This window comes from Anthonomus grandis, chromosome 5 (assembly GCF_022605725.1).
Source record: "Anthonomus grandis grandis chromosome 5, icAntGran1.3, whole genome shotgun sequence".
Classification (NCBI taxonomy): domain Eukaryota; kingdom Metazoa; phylum Arthropoda; class Insecta; order Coleoptera; family Curculionidae; genus Anthonomus; species Anthonomus grandis.
Genome location: NC_065550.1, coordinates 14,071,173 through 14,090,806, shown reverse-complemented (window position 1 = coordinate 14,090,806; position 19,634 = coordinate 14,071,173). Strand labels below are relative to the sequence as shown.

Here is a 19,634-nt window from a genome sequence, read left to right as displayed (position 1 = left end):
CTCATCTGAAAGCTTGCAAACACTTTCAGATCGCATCAAATGCATGAGGCTGCCCGTTGGCATGTCAACCACAGATCTACTCGCCGATCTAATGGCCGACGTGCTTCGCAAGACATCAATCACATCGGGTTTATTCGCTTCGAGACCCGGTGGAAGTAAAGTTAGGCTTGTGGTTTCTTCACGCTGATGCTTCATCACATTTTACGCAACCAATGCGAGAGCATTTAAATCAAATATTTCCTGAACGATGGATAGGCCGAGGGGACCAGTTGGATGGCCTCCTCGATCACCCGACCTGAATCCGCTCGATTTTTAATTTTGGGGTCACCTAAAAACAATGGTAGATGTAACCGAAGTGACAGTGAACAAGAGTTAAGAAATCGGATACATGTTGCCGCCGAGGAAATTCGTCTACATCCTGGTTTAGACCATGCGTGTCGCAACTCGTGGATGAGGCGAGCTCAATTATGTATTGAAAATCATAGAAGGAACTTCGAACAGTTACTATGATTAAAAAAAGTAGTCTATTTTTCTCAAAGAGACCTCTTAATAATAAAAATTCAGAAATTGGAGGGACCATTGACTTTGTGTCCCTCCAATCTCTGAATTTTTAGTTACTATGATAATTAAATGGTTTGTGTGAAGTTATCCATAAAATGCCAGGCATAAAGTTACCATTCCGCGCGACCGACCTACTATTAGCGTCAGGCCGGATATTTTTAAGAACCTATTTAATTTTTTCTAGAGATTATGAAGGGAAGTGATTATGTGGAAACTATCTAAACTTATGTTAGTGTATACCTAAAAGTGTCCCAATAAACCCTAATATAACAAAACTCATGCACCTGATTTGCATAAAAGTAGGAGGGCACTAAATAATGAACATTCTTGAAAAAATGGGGAGTTTGTAAAAGGGATTTCTCGTTGACCTTCAAGGAGTTATTAAAGTTAATCAATCACATTATTTCCTAATTTGCAAAATGCTGTAAAAATTAATCTTAGGATATATCCTGCGTATTAAAACCAGGTATGCAGTACACTTTGGGTTTGCAGAATTTAAATTCACATCTCCTGAATGTGAATTTGATAAAAAGTTGACTAAATTTGTGAGGCTTATGGTAAGTATGGATTTAATATTTAAAAAGTTTCCAGTAAAAATACTATTAAAATATCTCTTCAATTAAGGATGTTGGTAATATGCAGAAGAAATGACTAGAGTCAAACGTTTAAAGCTTACATTTCATAACTCGGATTACAACTTATAAAGAAAGACATTACGTTCAGGCATTTGTAAAAAGTAAAGTTCAGGCATTTCTAAAATATTTTTCTGATGCAATCTTTACATACATCAGTGTACAACCTACATATAATCGTAATCTCAACATGATTATTATGATGTGAATTGCATAACAAAAATTAAAGCTTCTCCTAACAAAAAAATATAAGCTGTTGAGGAGGCAGCCGCTTATCGGCGAAAGATAGCAGAGTTGTCATTATTTTGGACAATACGTAATCTTCAATTCCCGAACCTGTATATATAGTATATATATAGAATACAATATACAGATATTTCTTCATTTAAGTTTCAATAAAAAAGGACCGCCAATTAGGATTCCTGAAATGCCCGGCCCATACACTAATCTTTCGAGGACATTGCATTTTAATTGGTGTTTTTAAATGTTTTCTGTTGAGTAACATATTGTAACAAATGCATTGTGATATTCATGAAGAGAAAAGGATGACTTATTAGTATGTAAAATATTCTTAATGTTTTTTCTCCGTTCGCACGTTCCATCATTTCTAAATTTCTCTAAAAATGTTTGGGTTGTTTGCAGTTTATTATTATTTACTATACTTTAAAATATATGCAAATTTTCCTTTCTTTCTCTTATTCTCAAAAATGTTTTTCCGTATCTACATGAGCAAATTTATGACAATCTAAACATCCGTATTTTTCAAACCTATGGATGATTTTAAAAACCGTACCTCAAAACTATTGATGTATGTAGAGCTAGGAAACTAGTAAGGGACTACTAGGAAGTGTAAAAAACACTGTTTATGAAAGAAGTTCTTCTTCAAAATCTGAAAGAAGTTGTAGTTAAGTTAGTTAAGTTTAGGTTTAGTAAACTAAACAATTAGTTATAATAAAAGATAAGTAGTTGTTTAGTTTATTAATTTTTTCGTCGACATAGCGTATTTTGTTTGTACCTAAGTTGTACACCGTACTTTAATGGTAAAGAATGAAAAATTTCATGATCAAGATGATTATTTTATTGCACTGGATCCAGGTGTTTTATTTCACATCATAGATGATGAAGAAATTGAAAATATGTCTTCATATTCGGCTTCAGAAAAGGATAGCGACAATGAAAGTTGTACTAAGAATCATGATTTGATGGGTGAGGATACAGAATCTGAGTTTGTATTCTCTGTAATAGGCGAAGAAGATGGTTATTCTAAATGGTATGCTGATATAGTGTCTGTAGCTCAGATAGCGGTAGTACTAAAGGCTGATTTCTAACATATTTCATGAGAAAAAGAATTGCAATTGTTCGTGAAACAATGATATGTACAGAAGATACAGGACAAGATCACAGTTTATTAGAAATTTTGTGAATACTTAACAAATATCTAGAATATGATTATACTTTTATGATCTCTGTATTTGATTACTGTAATTGATGATAGAGATTAGAGATATATATATACAGGGTGCCTCACGACGAATAGACGCGATCGATATCTCAAAAACTAATCTTTAAAAAAATTTGAAAATTTAGCAACATAGCACAGTCGATGGGGGCCACAGAACTAAAATATTTTGACAGTTGTAATGTTTCCGGTTATACCGGAGTAGGTGTCAACTTCGTTATCTTAAATAGAACACCCTATATATTTTTACATTTTTGGATTCCACGTGAAATTCTAGGTATATTTTGTGTAACCGTTTTTGACATATTTTTAATTTCATGTGAAAAATTTTTCAAAAATTTTGAAAATTTGGCAACATGGGATAGTCGATGAGGGCTACACAACTAAAATATTTTGATAGTTGTAACGTTTCCGGTTATACCGGAAGTAGGTGTCAAGGAAAAATATAGGAAAAATTTAAATATGATATAATTAGCTTTCCAATTGTAGTTATTTTTATATTGATATGTAGGATAATATAATTACTCATTTATATTAATTAATTACTCATTATAAATATTTAAATCGAATTTTTTTATAGTCTTTGTGGTAACTAGAAGTTTAGACAAGTTTACTATTTTCAAATTTTTTTTTATCGAACTAATTTTTATTTACTGCAGTCTTTGGTATACAAACAGAATATGCCCAAGACTATTATTATGATATTACCATTATATATGTTATATATTAACAATGTTATTTACATATTCTATTAGAATTCTTAAAATCTTGTATTTTTATTATCCAGATGATTAAATAATATATTTCTATTTATATAAACTCATACAATAGTAACTTTTGTACCTCTGTAATTTGGATAAACATTATTACTGAAGAAATTTTCTTTTTTCCATGACATCTGTGTCAACATTACCCGAGGACATTTTTTGAAGTAGATAAAGTGTAAAACTGTTTAATGGCACAAAGGTTTTTTACTACTTGTTAGTTCCAAAAGTTAAATTTCAGGTTATATTCTATACATATTTGCCAATTTAGGAAACTAAGTCAAATTGCACAGTCTGCTTGATTAAAATAGGTTTGTATAAGAAAAATTTGTTTTTTTTAAGCAAATTCTTTTTATATTTTTTGTTATCTAAACAGGATAGGCCTGTGTTAACAAGTCCTCTGCGCTACCTTTTTTCACAAAAAAATAACTGCTCTTAGTTGGTGCGCTAGCTTTTAAAAGTACTGCGCTAGCCTTCGGTAGATATAAGGTCTCTGCCCTAGCCTTTTGAGACCAAAAATCCAACTGAGGAGGCCAACTTAACTGACCTTTCGTTTATGTCTTATGTTTCGTTATTATTTATTGTATAGAGTTGCTCTCCATGATATTTGTCACTGATGGTACCTATATTACCTGTTTAATTTCCAGGAAGGACAAAAGTACCTATAATAGAATTTAAAGATAACAGCGTATACATTAATACGTGTGGGATGAGGCGTGTGTGCTTCGTGAAAAATCTATACTTAGATGAGTTCTGTAACTACAATTGCGATTCACCAAATCATTCAAGAAGAAATTAGACTCATTTGAAAAATACACATTATATAGGAAATTAGCTTCGATCGCTTCTTCAATCATAATTTCGCAAAATTGCAAGTGACGATCAAAGTCATCTTGTACTAACAGGATCTTAAATCTTTTTTAATATTCGTTGGTCACTTGTACGAGTCACGCCCTTGGTAAACGCCAATTATCCATCTCCGTAAATAAATTTATATTCAGAATTTATTCTTATTTACCTGTTTGCTGATATTTAGCCACCAATTCGTGAACAAATTTTCCAGAAACATGTTTGTCTGCAGACCTAAACAGCACTGCAATTCGATTTATACATTCATTGCTTTAAAATGGAACTCAATCATTTATACTCTTTCTACAACTGAATAGACCTTAACTGACAAATTTATAGGTTCAACAATTTCCAAACATTACAGGCATAAGTCAGAAAACTAGTAATAGTAATGGTGGGAAGATAGTGTCCGGCGAATAAGCATAAAAGTTCTTTTTCGGTACCCTTTGAAACCCTGTCATTAACGCCGCAAATCAACTAACCCTTTTAAACTCTCGGGCTTTTGAAATGTGAAACACGAACACGAGAATCATTTACGCACCAAAACCCACATATTTTCTAAGAGAGCCGATATATTTTCAAACACTATGCAGCAACATATAGACAATTAAAAGTTCTATTTAAGAATGACATATCGACTTAGAGGCTTAAAGATTTGGCTTAAAGAGATGTTTTCTGCATCAAAACATGGTTCAATCCTCAGAAATAAACTTGAAGTGTTTTTGGATTTTACGGAAAAGTTCTTTGCCACCCAATAACCTGTAATGTTTGGCGGCACGTTGTCAATGGGTCGCCCTATATATAGTGTGTATTAGGGTGATTTTCTATTTAATTTTATTTTTATATATATTATTTTTTTATTTAAGTTTTACAAAATGAGCTAGGAATCAAATTATAATAAATATTTAGGTTGCTAATGATTTGTACCAAATTTCACATTTTTATATAAGCGCATTCAAAAGATAAGAGGGGGAAGAGACAATTACGAGCTGCATTGTATATACAGTGTGGCCCAAATTGGGTGTACACGTATAGGTATCTTGGAAACTATAAGAGATAGAAAATTAGTATTTTTAGGATAACGCATACCTCAATTCAGTTTTTGTTTTCGATGTTTCGGTTTTGAGATCCCATTCTCAACTTCTTTTTTTCTTATGGCGACCATTTTATTTTGTTGCTAAATTAAAAAGATCTTTTTTGTCCCAAAGATAAAAATCTATGGTGTAATATCTATAGACCTAGTTGGACAATTTACAGCACCGCGGTTCGCGATAAGTTTAATGTTAAATGCTTGCGTTAACAAGTTTTGAACGCCACACTTTACTCCGTATTTGTTTTTCAGGTATTATAGCTCTCACGGCAGGTAATATCTGCTCTTCCAAAAGATTTAAATATCTTTGACCTGTCAGTATTTGGTGATTAATAAAGGGCCCAATAAGGTGTTTATCTAAAAACAATTATAGCATTTTACTTGAAAATAATTTTGTGGAGTCGATAATTAACTTACCGTACATAGCACACCATACATTAAATCCAAATCTTACTTGTAGCCGTGGCTGAAGTGCTGAACGTAAGCCACTTCATGAGGATTCTCAGTAGCCCAAAAATGACGATTATGCCTGTTGAATACTCTACAGTTCTCCCTTAAACCTTGAGAACAATAGTAGACTTATATAGACTATATAGATTTTTTTAGAAGAAAACCACTCAAAGAAAGATTCTTTGAATGGTAGTCCTTGGTATATTCATATCAGTTGCAGATTTTCGAGTCGATATTTTCGGGTTCGCATTAAAATGGTCTAAAAGGTTTTCATCGCGAGATTCATTGTCCCTTTGATAATTTTTTGGCGTTGGTATTTAAAAACTTCTATGAGTTCTAAGATTCATGACAAGCATAGCGAATAGTCTTGTACATGGCAGTTGTCTCTCAGAATACAATTCCAAATATCTGACGATTGCAAGATTAGTATTCCTATTACATGTAATATAACATTCCAATATGTCAAATTTTTCTTCACTGGTATATCGCATGGCGATTTTTGGAAATTACAATTTGAACGAAACTCACTAAATACAAACGAAAACACCTAGATACGAAAAAACTATTTAACACTAACAAGAACAAGAACAAGAAATGAACAATATAAGAACTACTAAACAAGATAAAAAGTTAAATCAAATAAATAATATTTTGCAGAATTGCCAGTAAATGACGCTAAAGCATTAAACAATAATAATTGCTTATACGACAAATTGCCACCGTAGTCATGGCCTCCGCATTCATGGCCAACTCCGCGAAAAATGAACTTTGTAACTTTTTGACATAAGAATGAAATGTTTTCATAATTCTCAAGTGTTATACATCATTTTTAAGGAAAAAAAAAGATCTTTTTAATTTAGCAAAAAAACAAAATGACCGCCACAAGAAAAAAAGAAGTTGAGGATGGAATCTCAGATCCGAAACGTCGAAAACAAAAACTGAATTCAGGTATGCGTTGTCCTTAAAAAGTTATCCTAATAGTGTTTTTACAGATTTTAAAAATACGTTGAAATAAATAAAATCCCTTTTTCAAAAATCCAACTTTTTGATTTTTTCCAAATATTTGAAAATCGGAAAAAGATGAAATCGTTCTGAAAGCGGCACTTAATTGGTAACTAACCCTACAACTTTCCCCATTTAACCAATTTTCTATCTCTTATAGTTTCCAAGATACCCATACATGTACACCCAATTTGGGCCACACTGTATATGCCCAAATCTACACAAATGTAAAAATAAATAATATACGTACATACCTCGACTCTGTAAACAAATTGTTCCTTCAAATTATTAAACTTTGCGCAGTGATATTCAGGAAAAAGGTAGCATTTATTTATAGAAATGTTTTCTTCCCTTTTTATGTAAGAATCTGATATCCAAAATTCAGTCTCCAAAATAGTAACAAAATAAGATATTAATTCTCCAGTAGGTGGAGAAGGAGGTAACCAACGTACAGCAATGTAATTACTGCTTTTTTCATAACATTGGAAAGCCGATATTTGGTTGGGCCCTGGAAGCAAAATATCAAATTAAGTTGGTTAATATTGCTTAAGTAGTTTCTAACTTACGAGACTCCTTTGTTTGAAAACTAGCTGTTTTAATCCGTTTTGAAAATTCTCTATCACCTCTATAAAAACGCAGAGAGGCGGTATAATTGCAGTAAGGTTCTAAACCACCTATTGTTATGGTACTTTTCGTTTCTAGTCTAATAGGATCAGGAAATCTTTTTGAATTTGAACACCAACTGTTCACACTCGTATAACTGATAGAAACCGATAAAATACCTGTCCTTTTCGTGCAATCAGGAAATCCGAAAGTGACTTCCGTTTCGCCAGGAGTTATTCTATTTATTGTTACCTCATCTGCTGTTATTTTATCTAAAATATGGAAAGGGTAACTTGAGAAAAAGTTGTAGGTGTTGTGTGTATTAAAATATTGCTAAAAGGTCATATTCTTATATAAATGCATGGAATAATTAAAAGATAATAATTAATTTAAAGGAATAACTAATTAATTTAAAACATTTTTTTTTAATGTACTTTAGTTATTTAAATATAATAATAGCGGGGTTTCAGGAATATATAGAGTTTTAAAGTTACTTCGACACTATTACTAACTTCATTATTATGGGAGCTACAAAGTAGGTTAAATAGGTAAACTAATAGTATTTTTCCCATTGATTACGATAATGAAAATGAAATAAATTCGAACCACGTATTCGCCAGTTGTTAAGAAAATATATTTTTTAATGGGGCTGAATAAAGTAAATTGAATTCTAAATCAAAGTTGTTATATGACCTAAACTTAAAAATAACTAAGAAATTGAATGTTTTTCTAAAATGCCAAGGTGGCTCTAATTTCATATACAATGGTCATTTGTTTTATAAATGTCACCACGATTAAAGTGACAATTTTGATGTTTCTTAAGTAAATAACTTAAGGTTTGTGTGTTTTAGGAGAAAATGCCTTTCACGCATCGAAAAAATAGTCATCAAGCTCGTGAACGTTATAGTGATTTATTTATCATGCGTAACTTACCAGACCGAAGGTACTTTTTGCTTTTATATCGTAAACTTAGATCAAATGTTAATGTATTTAAAAATACTAGAACCAAGAAACAATTCAGAATATGTGAAGCAACTGAAGTTAATGTCTTAGCTTACTTTGAAGCTCATCCGACTAACTTACTTAATTAGTGCAAGAAAGTAGAATATGTCTTCATTATCGTTTTTGGAATATATTTAGAAATCATTCTGAGAAAAGCATAAGATCGTGCCCTATAGACACAGACATACATAGTGCCTGCAAGTCAAGAAAGGCCCATTCAGTTTTGTCTATGGCTTACTTATCAAGTGAGGGTTAATGCTAATTTTTGGCGCTTAATTCTTTGGAGCGATAAATAAAATTACTCCAACAGAGGTTTGTCAAATAGGAAAAACAACCACTATTAGAGTCAAGAAAACCGATGAATTTCATACTTGTAATCCGCAGGGATGCTTTAATGTGTTGAAGGCAAGAGTTTTGGTGTGTTCAATGGGCTCAAGAATTGTAGGTCCTATATTTTATTAAGGCGCATTGACTGGTGAGCGGCACGTCGAAAATTTGACTGCCAGACTTCGTAATTTTTTAGATGATTTAAATAGATAGACAACAGATCTACTTTCAACAAGATGAAGTTCCTGCTTGATATCCTATTACACGACCTTTTTGATGACCGTTTTTTATCAACTAACCTGTCCGTATGCCTCATCGATCACATAACATAACGCCTATGGATTTTTTCTTTTGGGGCTATTTAAAAGATGTTGTATAGAACAGGCGATATGATACTCTTGAAGATATTTAGTTAAGCATAATTGATGCAATCAAAAATATTGATGGCAGAATCATTGCCTGAGCCACTAGCTACAAGCGGGCTTGGAGCAAGAGCATTTGTAAAGCATGTTCTTGAGCATTTAATTTATTTATTTTATTTAAATGTAATAATAAAGTTAAATAAACGATACTGACGTTTGATGATTTGTTAACGACCTTGACGATTTTAAAATATCATCAACTGCTTTATAATTTTAAGTTAAAAGGTTATTTAATAAATTTGTTTAGTTTGTCAATTTACTATCGATTGAGAATTTCGCATTGTGGGTGTTCCATTAAAAAAATTATACTTTTTAACATAGTAGTAGTAGTAGTAAGGGTGGGGCAGCGAGAGCTCGGCAAGTAGGCCTGAGAGGCCGAAAAGGGACAGTTCGACAACCCCAGAATCACCCACCCCTACGCCTCCACTCCCCATACGCGGTCTCCACTGAGTCGGCCCGTCCTTTTAATAAAGGCTTGCACGTTCTCCCAGTCCAGATCTTTAAGATCTTCCCGCTGGAGTGTCGTTGCTTCGAAAATTTTCCTTCTCAGGCGACTCCACCTATCTCAGATATCTAGTATGTGGTATGAAGTTTCCTCCCCTGTACCGCAATTCGGACAGAGTGGGCTTTCTCTTATACCAAGAAGGTGTAGATGCCTGTTTAGACTCTGTGTCCGGTCAGGATTCTCACCAAGTCTTTGCTACTTTGTCGGGTCTTTCTTAGCAGTCGCCTTGCTTTAGAGCCGCCATGGTCTGATATCATTTTCTTGGCCTGTCTACATCCTTGTGTCCTTCTCCAATTCTTCCTTGTTTTTTCTCAGACCCAATTATTAAGTACCTGGAAGATTTGTTTTTTGCTAAGACCGAGACAAGGTTCGGGACCTACGAAGGGGTTAACACTTTTTTAAAAAAATAACTCGCGAACGCGGTATTCAATTTTTATTTTATTTTCGCCATTATAACCAGCGGAAAAAATACTACTAGTTTCCTCATTCAACCGATACAATACTCATATATCTACTAAAGACTTTTAAAAATAGGTCTCACAATGGTTTTGTGAAAAACTTAATGGAAAGTTATTCCAAAAACAGAATGCACTTCACATAAATAAAATATGGAAGTAAAAGTATTAAAGCCAGAAAAAAATATTTAAATTGTCTATACTTTTTATCTATATACAATTTCACTCTATTTAATTTTTTTAAATAGGATGATGCCACTTTAGGTACCTAGGAAAGCTCTTTTAAAAGGAAATTAACGGTGTACTTTTGTTTTTAAAACAAATTAACCCTTGATTTTAAATTTTAAAGAGCTGTTTAGATATAGGAAAATTAAAAACAAAGTACCCCGACGTGAAGGTGATTAATCACTAAAAAACTACCCCAAATTTATATTAGATAAAAAATGCACAGATAAATCGAATTAAAGGTAGGTATTATATTAGCAAAGTGTTCTTTTTTAAAGTAAGTACCCAGTATTTGTGAGTATTTATTTACATCATAATATAGCACTTAACAGAAAATTTAAAAATCGAAAGTAGAAAGTAGTACTAGAAATTCTATGTGAATTTCTAGTACACATAGAATTTTACGTTTATCACAACGTAAAATACGTAGATCAAATAAAAGGATAAATTATTATGTCGTTTGTTCCTGCTATAAGAAGATTTGTTGAATATTCAAATAAAAATGTAAAGGGACTTTTTCAGGAATAAATGAAATATCCCAATTAACAAATTTGATAAATTATACGAAAGAGTACGAAATGAAGCAGTAAAGAAAGAACAACACTCCAGCAGATTATATTTATCAACAAACTCAAATTCAAATGAATTTAAATATTTTTAAAATATTAAAAATATATTTCTGATATCCAAATTAACTATAGGAGAACTTAATCAGTGCCATACCTACGATCTAAGATTTGCATCAAATTGGAGAAACGTATACTTTATAGGTAAATGTAATAAAAAAAAATTTATGAATAAAAAAAGGAAATAAATAAAATGTATACTTTATACTTTATTAGGAATTTACAATCTCAAAACTCATCCTTATAGGCAAGTATAGGCAAATATCTAATCTACAATTTTATAACTAAAAATAAAGTTAGTGATGAAAATCAAAAAAAACCATTTTGCAACCTAAAGAAATATGATGAAATATCGATATATTATTAATAATTGAGTTAGTCAATAGATAAATTATATTCTTATGTTTAAATGTCAAAATTTCTTTAAACAACTTTTGACATGTTGCAACAAATGACGTCATGAATTATGTTACAGGATTGTTAAGCAAATAGCACATGTGTATACATTTTTCCTGCAAAAACTAGATAATAAGTTACCCACTGTCTAATAATTTTATTTTACTAGCCAGCATTACATCACTATATTATAGCAGAATTATTAAATATACAAACCCAATTGCTCTATATTTATATATTTGTTTGTTTCGGGACCATATCCAGCAGCATTTTTAGGTTTTATTGTTACGCTATATCCCACATAAAATTCTAAGTTATCGAATGTATAAGAAGTTGTTTGTCCATCAGAAGTATTGAAACTATTTGTTGGACCCCACCGTTGACAAATGATATAGTAAATCTAAAGCATTAAGAATGTTTGTTTATAATGTAATAGCGTTATTGGACAACTTACTCTGTAAGTTATATTGTAGAGCTGTATATCTCCATTGTGATTGATTGGTGGATCCCAAGTTAATTTCATTCTTTTTCTAATAATATCAACCTCAAAATTCATATTTCTTATTGCAGAGGGCTCTGAAATTTTTATTATTATTTTAATTTAAAGCACATCTCAAACCCAAATACTAATTACTCACTTGCTTCAGTCGTTGAAAAAGAGCCCAAATCTATCATTCCATTTAGATTTAATAAGCCAAATCTGTAAATTGTCTTCGGATCTAAGTGATCGACTGTAAACTCCAAATATCGATTCTGGTAACTTTTTAATTGATAATATTTTTTTTCCGATATATTGTCAGAAGTGTATATAAAAAGCTGGGTTTGATCTAAGTTGCAAAGTTTATCATTTGGATCCTAAAATAAGCAAAGGTCGAAAATAAAAAAAAAGAAATTATGGAAATATGGAAGATATTTTATATAGTTTATGCTTAAAAATCTAATTTTTAAAAAGCTATACAGGATGTTACAAAATTCGGTGCAAATTATGTTAAGAGCGTATTGTTGGAGTTAAAATAGGACTTTTTTCCTATAAATATGTGTCTTAAAATGCACCCCCTCAGAGCTACAGCCCGCGAAAATATGCGTGTTCTTGTTTTTTGGGTGCTCTTTTTATTTGCCGTCCCAAAAATGGTGTAAATGCCATTTTAGGGAAGGATTTAGGAGAGTTTACCCTTCTGATGGCCCGTATCCTATGTTTCCTATAAGAAATTTAAAAATCTAGCAACACCATCTAGTTAGCCATAAAAAATATAAAATGTTTGTTTCTTACATTTTTTCCAATATAATTAAGCGTTTGCGAGAAAATCTCTGATTAACGAAAGGGGAGCATTGTTAAACCCGATTAAACTATTAAATTGTCAAGAAGACCCAAAACAATTAGGACTTGCAAGTTTTCAAAAGATTTGACGTATAAGTCATTTTGATCATTATTGGATTATTTAGATCACTGTAGTCAGTGATCCAAATAATCGACTTCATTCAAGCAATTTGCGCGGGCTGTAGCTCCTTTAACTCCAACAATACGCTTTTAAAATATTTGCACCGAATTTTGTAACACCCTCTATAAAGCTGTAAAATACGTTATATGTTATATATAGCCAATAATTTATTGCAAAGATGAGTAAAGGCATTTAGGAATTTATCACTTCGCTTATTTCTATTTTATTTAGGTTTTTCTTTCTTCCTTTTTTCAAATTTCCTTCTTTAAATTGTGTTTTTTTTTGTTAAGGAAAAATGTTAATATATTTTGACTTTTAGTATCACTTTTAAATATAAAGAGTGTATTAATGCTTAGTTGGTAAAATCTTCTAATTTATAAATTTCGTGCTACACTTTTTTTCCTTTATAATTAGGCCCTCTATTATTACCACTTAACCATGATCGCAGGTGCACCGGTAAAGCCAAGCAAGCTCATGTCAGAGCAAAGAAGAAGCAATAGGAAAAAAACTTTAACTACGAGTACTGCCATAGTGGGTATGTAAACATTTTAGAATTTAGCCAGTTAAAATTATTAATATTTAATAGTTGAATACCAGCCATATGGACATACCATCATACTCTTTTACCTGATATCTGATACTTTTGTTTTCACATTTAATCTCTGATTAATTTTACCGCTTATTTGTATTTTTTTCCTTCAAATGTAGCAATGGATTTTTATAAGGCTCAAAAGCATTTTCCTCTTCGGCCAGACAGAAAAAAAAATTAAAAAGAAACACGACCTTCATCTTCATAACTTATTCTCATACCTAAGGTTATTTTACTTCATGAACTGTCTGAAATTAGCATTCTCACTGTCATTTCAAAGATACTAGAGAGAGTTTGGAAAGATCCAGATTAGAGATGGATATTAGCTTTTATAGATATCAAAAATGGATATCAACTACTCTCTTAAAGAAATAAACGGGCTAATCGAACCTATCTGACAATCTTGGTTCTCCTCGTGTGTTCCAAGGTCTATGATAAATTAAATCACCATCTATTACTGACAATACTAACATTTCTAGGTTTTGGGGAGAGCGCTCGGGCTTCACCGACTGAGTTAATGGAAAGCTTCTGCTGTGATTCTCTCCTGCGGCATGCCATAAGGATTTATTGGTTGACTTTTCCTTAACTTGTCGTCTTTCAATTGTACGTCTCAGGTATGTAAAAACTTATATATTCATTAGTTCATCTATATGCTGATGATACTTATTTATTTCTCATTTCCTCCTGACAACATCATGAAAGCTAGTGATGGGATATCTTATTACCTCAACTCACTCACGAAGACTTTGTGTGAAAAGTGACCACTGTTTAAATTTAAACCCAAATAAATGTAAGCTTCTTTTTGAGAGGTAATACAGACGCTAGCTATAGTTCTGTATTTTTTTTCTCATTTGAAATGGTAATTTTAGAGCTTTAGATACAAGATTTTGTCGGTTACTTTTTTTTTTTTGTTAATCGCCAGTTCACTTTTAGTGTCACATATATATGTATATATAATAGTAAAATATAGGTATAAATCAATTTTTTACAATTATGAACGAATAAAATCCATTTCTGGTCCTAAAACTACAAATTAATAAAAGTTTTGACTTAATTAATTTACAAATATATTAAATGTGATGTGGCAACACCGGCAACGCCGCCCTTGAATCTCGACTCTCTACATACGCAAATAGTTTAGTCACGTTTAGTTTGTTTTATCTAGCAAGTGCCGCGCGGGTTAATAATTAATTATGGAAAAAATTGGACTTTCTTTGCGGCGTAAAGCTGGATTAGATATTACTTTGTGTATTACTTGTCAGCAACAAAACAAAGCTAAATTACCAAGTGAAACTAATGGATGTGCGCGGAGTCGGTGGGCATCTGGCGAGCGAAAAGATGTTGTTTTTGAAAGACTAAAAAGTGTACCCGAAGATGTACACGATTTTTTTATCACATGACTAACACTTGTTACCGAAGTTATACGATGAAAAAAAAAGTGGAAAGAGCAGTAAAAATCATGGATGAAGAAAAAAATACGTGTAATTTCAACAGTCAGGCTTTAAATGAAGAAACCTCTTCAGTGACAAACAGTAAGCTTACACGATCAAAAAGTGCACCTAGTATTAGTAGACCTTCGACATCGGTTATAAATAAGGATCTTAAGACAATAAATTGTATTACTGTGGCAATATTTGGGTAGGTAAAATTTACCAAAAGTTTAGAATTTGTGAAAAAAATAGGGCGGAAGCATTGCTAGAAATTGCTTATAACTTTAAAGACCAAGTTTTTACTAGAATTGCGGATTTAAAAACTGTTGAAGCCATATTTGCAGCTGATATTTATTATCATTCTAAATGTTTGCGTTCTTATGAACAGAAATACTAAAGAATCTATAAACAGAACCCGTACAGCGTGATGATTTGACAAAGAAGGACAAATATCTACAAAAAAGAAAAATTATGTTCAAAGTTATAGATAATTTGTGGCCGCGTCTTAAGTTTGGAGAATCGTTTACTTTAACTGAAGTTTGCAATGAGGTAAATAGTGAGTTGTCATTAGAAATGGCGGTTAAAAACATTGATATTAAAAACTATTTATTAGAAACTTTTGGAAAAGAAATACAGTTTTCTGTTCCGCTGGAAGCTAATAAACCTACATTATTTTTTCACTCAAGTGTAAGTCTTAACGAAGTTGTAGAACTAGTAAGATCGAAGAATGTTATTAAGGAATCAGCAAGAATTATCAGAAAATCGCTCCATGAGATTAATTTTGATCTACAAGATAAATTCTGTGATAAAAATAACTTGAGACTTTCATGGGATAGTACGCGGATTCCTCCATCACTTCTAACGTTTTTTTCAGAACTTTTACATTTTAACGAAAATCACTTTTATGGCGATATTACTGACACCGATTCTGAAAGTGATGATGAACTTGACTTATTTGCCCAGCCAAGTAAAAAAGCTCCATCTAAAGGAAAATGTCTTAAAATGAATGCCTTGTTTCAAACAATGTATTTTACGTTACATGGCGGGAAAAAAAGAACTCCTTTACAAACTATGACTGGATTGGCAGTCCACAGTGCCTGTAAAAGTAGTGATTTGATTAAGAGCTTAAATCGTACAGGAATGAGTATTTCTTATGATGAAGTTCAAAGATGTAGGACAAGCCTGGCATCTTTTACTGTTGAATCGTGTAAAACTAATGTACTAATTCCTTCGCATTTTAACCATTCTAATTTTACCACTGCGGCATTTGACAATTTTGATCAAGACGAGGCAACTGAATCGGGATTAAATGGAACGCATGATACTGTTGCAGTCGTATTTTAAGATAAATATGACAAAGTGCAAGGAAAACCGCTTATTTCAGAAACCAATATATGTGGTTGTTCTCGATCTTTTCACGAAGACCTTAAATGTCAAGTATTAAAAACGTTTTACAAAGTATCGGGTCCTATTGTACTTTCAAACAACTATATACCTGAATTAGGTAATAGCACCAATCCAATTAAACTAGAAATATACTTTTAATTCAGAGCAGACGATCTAGCTTGGTTTTTAAGTAATGAATATATCGGAAATACCTCGTCAACTGAATATCACAAAAAAAGAACAGCAGATTCCATCATGGCCAGCCTTTAATGCATTTCTTTCTGAGGATAAACGTAACGAACAAATAGAACTGGATTTCTGCCAGTTTTACCATATCCTGTCACTGACTTCTCAACAGTGTATACTGCTCTTTGCAATTTTAAGGAAATATTACAACAGTTAGATCAAACGAATCTTCCAGTATTCTATGATGAAGGTGTTTACCGAATTGCAAGGCATATAAAACTGTTACGAGAAAAAGAGTTTGAAAATATAACATTAATGCTTGGAAGTTTCCATAAAATCAAAGTGTTGCTTGCATGCATTGGAAAATATTTACGCGGAAGTGGCGCTGAATCCATACTAATAGAAACGGGAGCTTTCGGAGTAGGCACCTCTGAACAAGTCTTTAATGGGAAGAATTATGCAAGATCTGTTAGAGGGTTTTTTCTGCTTGGAGAAGTTATGCAAAGATTACAGTTACAAGCATTTTTCAATGAGTAAAATTTAACAGAGTATGAGCAGGAGTTTACATCACTTAAAATCTTACAAAATCTGTTTATTGAAGGAAACTCGATAGAAGGCCAGATTATGTTCGGAAAATTTAAAATTGATTTACAAAATATTTTATTACAATTTAACGAATTCGTTTCTAAAAGATGCAAAGAATCGAGCCTTTTTAAATACTGGACCGATGTATTATCACTCATCAATCTTTTAAGGGATATGATACGAGCCGATCGTACTGGAGATTGGCAACTTCACGTGGAGACTCTTAAAAAGCTGCAGCCTATTTTTCATGTCATGGATCGGACTAATTATGCCCGCTGGTCTTCTGTATATCTCCATGACATGATAATGCTTGGCCAAACGGCTCCTGATGTATATAATGAATTTATGAATGGAAAATTTACTGTTAAATACAGTAAATCAGCATCTACATCAGTTGGAACAGATCAAGCTTTAGAACAGACCATCAATCGTTTAAAGCAAAGTACCGGGTGTACAACTAAGAGAGGTCGCTGGCCATATCTCAGTAACTAGTCATCCCACAGCAGAGGGAAAACAAATATTTCTTATAAAAGCGGCAAAGAGAAATCGTTAGAAATTATTTATAAGTTCGTACGATGACCGCTAGGGGGCGTAATACAACATTGAAATAGAAAAAATTGTTTTTATTGAAAATATTCATAGTGAATCCTAGAGAAGAATGACGCCATTTTAAAGCATGATAAATTCTAAACATTTTTTATTTCTAACTTTTTTTCCTAATCTGTCAAATAATAGATGGGGGAAGGGTTGAATATTTATATCTAAAATTGGTGATAACTTTTGATTGGCCTAACCAATTTTAACGAGCTTACTTTTGTTTTCAAGAATAATTATCAGGCTTGTATGTGGTATAATTACTTAGCCGACTTAGTTGTTTTGTTGAGCGCTAGAAGGCGATTTGTGTTACCTTGGACTTTTTCAGCGATTTTCTGGCAAATATTAAATACAACGATATATTTTTTTTACTTAGGCTAAAAGAGCATGAAAAAACATAAAAACCGGCGTAAACCGCAACTCGATATCTTATTTTATTCCGAAATTATTAATTAAAATGTTTTTGTATAAAAATAAAACTCCGGAACTCAAATTTGTGTAATAAATAAATTGTTTTATATTTTTAATGGTGTTTTAGATGCTCAAACTGTTTTCCTTCATTTTCAATACACAGTCGTAGTCGTTGCGTCGTTGACAGAACCGCTGTCTGGATTTCTGCTGTGGGTAAGGAATTTATTGCATTGCGTATTCGGTCCTGCATGTCGTTCTGTGTTTTGGGTGGGGTGACAAAAACTAAATCTATAATCCTTCCTCACAGATAATAATCTAGAACAGTCAGATCTGGGGATCGAACAGGCCAAGGAAAAAAACTTCCTCTTCCTATTTACAAACGATAATGTCTGGTTAAGTATCGACGAACTTGAACTTCAGAATGTGCAGGGCAACCATCATGTTGGAAAATTATTTGCCCTCTTGTTTCCAAATCAACATCTTCCAGTAACAGGGAGATCATTTTGCAAATAAATTAAATACACATTAGCAGAAAGTGTTTGATTGAAAATGAAAGGACCAGTAATATTTCCGCCAATAATTCCGCACCACACATTTACAGTCCACCTGCCTTGGTGCTGAGTCTCGGCGCAAATCCAACAGGGATTTTGTTCTGCCCAATAATGCAGATTATGCAGGTTTACACCACCATCCTGTGCTCTTTCAGAATATTTTCTACTGTATCGAGGGACACTCGCAATTCCCTAGAAATATTTCGGATGCTTATGAGAGGGTTTATTTCAATATATGCCAAAATATTTATAACGTTTGCCTCTATGCGCCCTCGCCTTCGTCTTCGATGAATATTGCCGCGAATAATTTCAGTATTTCTTAGCCTGGTAGCTAAACCGGTAAAGACTCTATGACTATAGTGTCTTCTGTTAGGATATCTTTGGGCATATATACGGGCTGCAATGCGTGCATTAACTCAAAATACACTGCTAGCTACGTTTGGCATTTTTAAAAACTTGAAAATGATTTCAAAATCTGTCTTCGACGTTACATTTGACATCGATCATAAACGTTTTATCATGGCTCCAAAAATATTTATCAAATTTATTTGTTTTCAAAGTTCACTGTTGACTATGTGACGCAATAATGCCAGCGCGGCGACAGATTTCATTGTTCAAAAATGTTTTAATTAATAATTTCGGAATAAAATAAGATATCGAGTTGCGGTTTGCATCAGCTTCTATGTTTTTTCATGCTCTTTTAGCCTAAATGAAAAAAATTACATCGTTGTATTTAATATTTGCCAGAAAAGCGCTGAAAAAGTACAAATTAAAACAAACCGCCCTCTAGCGCTGAACAAACAACTAAAATGGCTAAGTAATTATACCACATAAAAGCCTAATAATTATCCTTTAAAGCAAAAGTAAGCTCCTTAAAATTCGTTAGGCCAATCCCATGTTATCAAGAATTTTAGATATAAATATTCAACCCTTCCCCCACCTATTATTTGACAGATTAGAACAAAAAGTTTGAAATAAAAAATGTTTAGAATTTATAATACTTTTAAATGACAGCATTCTTTTCTAATATTTACTTTGAATATTTTCAATAAAAGCAATTTTTTCTATTTCAATGTTGTATCGCTTTTATCATAA

At 32.3% G+C, this 19,634-nt stretch overlaps 1 protein-coding gene and 1 long non-coding RNA gene across 5 annotated transcripts in view; one reads left to right on the top strand and one right to left on the bottom strand.

Moving 5' to 3' along the window:
- Nucleotides 1-19,634, bottom strand: part of LOC126736579 (receptor-type tyrosine-protein phosphatase kappa-like) — a 130,367-nt gene that overhangs the window by 58,313 nt on the left and 52,420 nt on the right. For 3 of the 4 annotated variants that reach the window (XM_050440981.1, XM_050440980.1, XM_050440982.1), the window contains 5 exons: nt 12,007-12,223; nt 11,823-11,944; nt 11,585-11,768; nt 7,374-7,682; nt 7,062-7,315 (listed from right to left, as the gene is read on the bottom strand). In XM_050440981.1, coding sequence (XP_050296938.1) covers nt 7,062-7,315; nt 7,374-7,682; nt 11,585-11,768; nt 11,823-11,944; nt 12,007-12,223 — 1,086 coding nt within the window. The remainder of the gene's footprint in view (nt 1-7,061; nt 7,316-7,373; nt 7,683-11,584; nt 11,769-11,822; nt 11,945-12,006; nt 12,224-19,634) is intronic. The other variant, XM_050440983.1, reaches the window with a different exon arrangement.
- Nucleotides 1-19,634, top strand: part of LOC126736612 (uncharacterized) — a 54,686-nt gene that overhangs the window by 32,043 nt on the left and 3,009 nt on the right. The window contains exons 2-3 of the long non-coding RNA XR_007660703.1: nt 13,222-13,342; nt 13,876-14,010. This is a non-coding gene — a long non-coding RNA (uncharacterized LOC126736612). The remainder of the gene's footprint in view (nt 1-13,221; nt 13,343-13,875; nt 14,011-19,634) is intronic.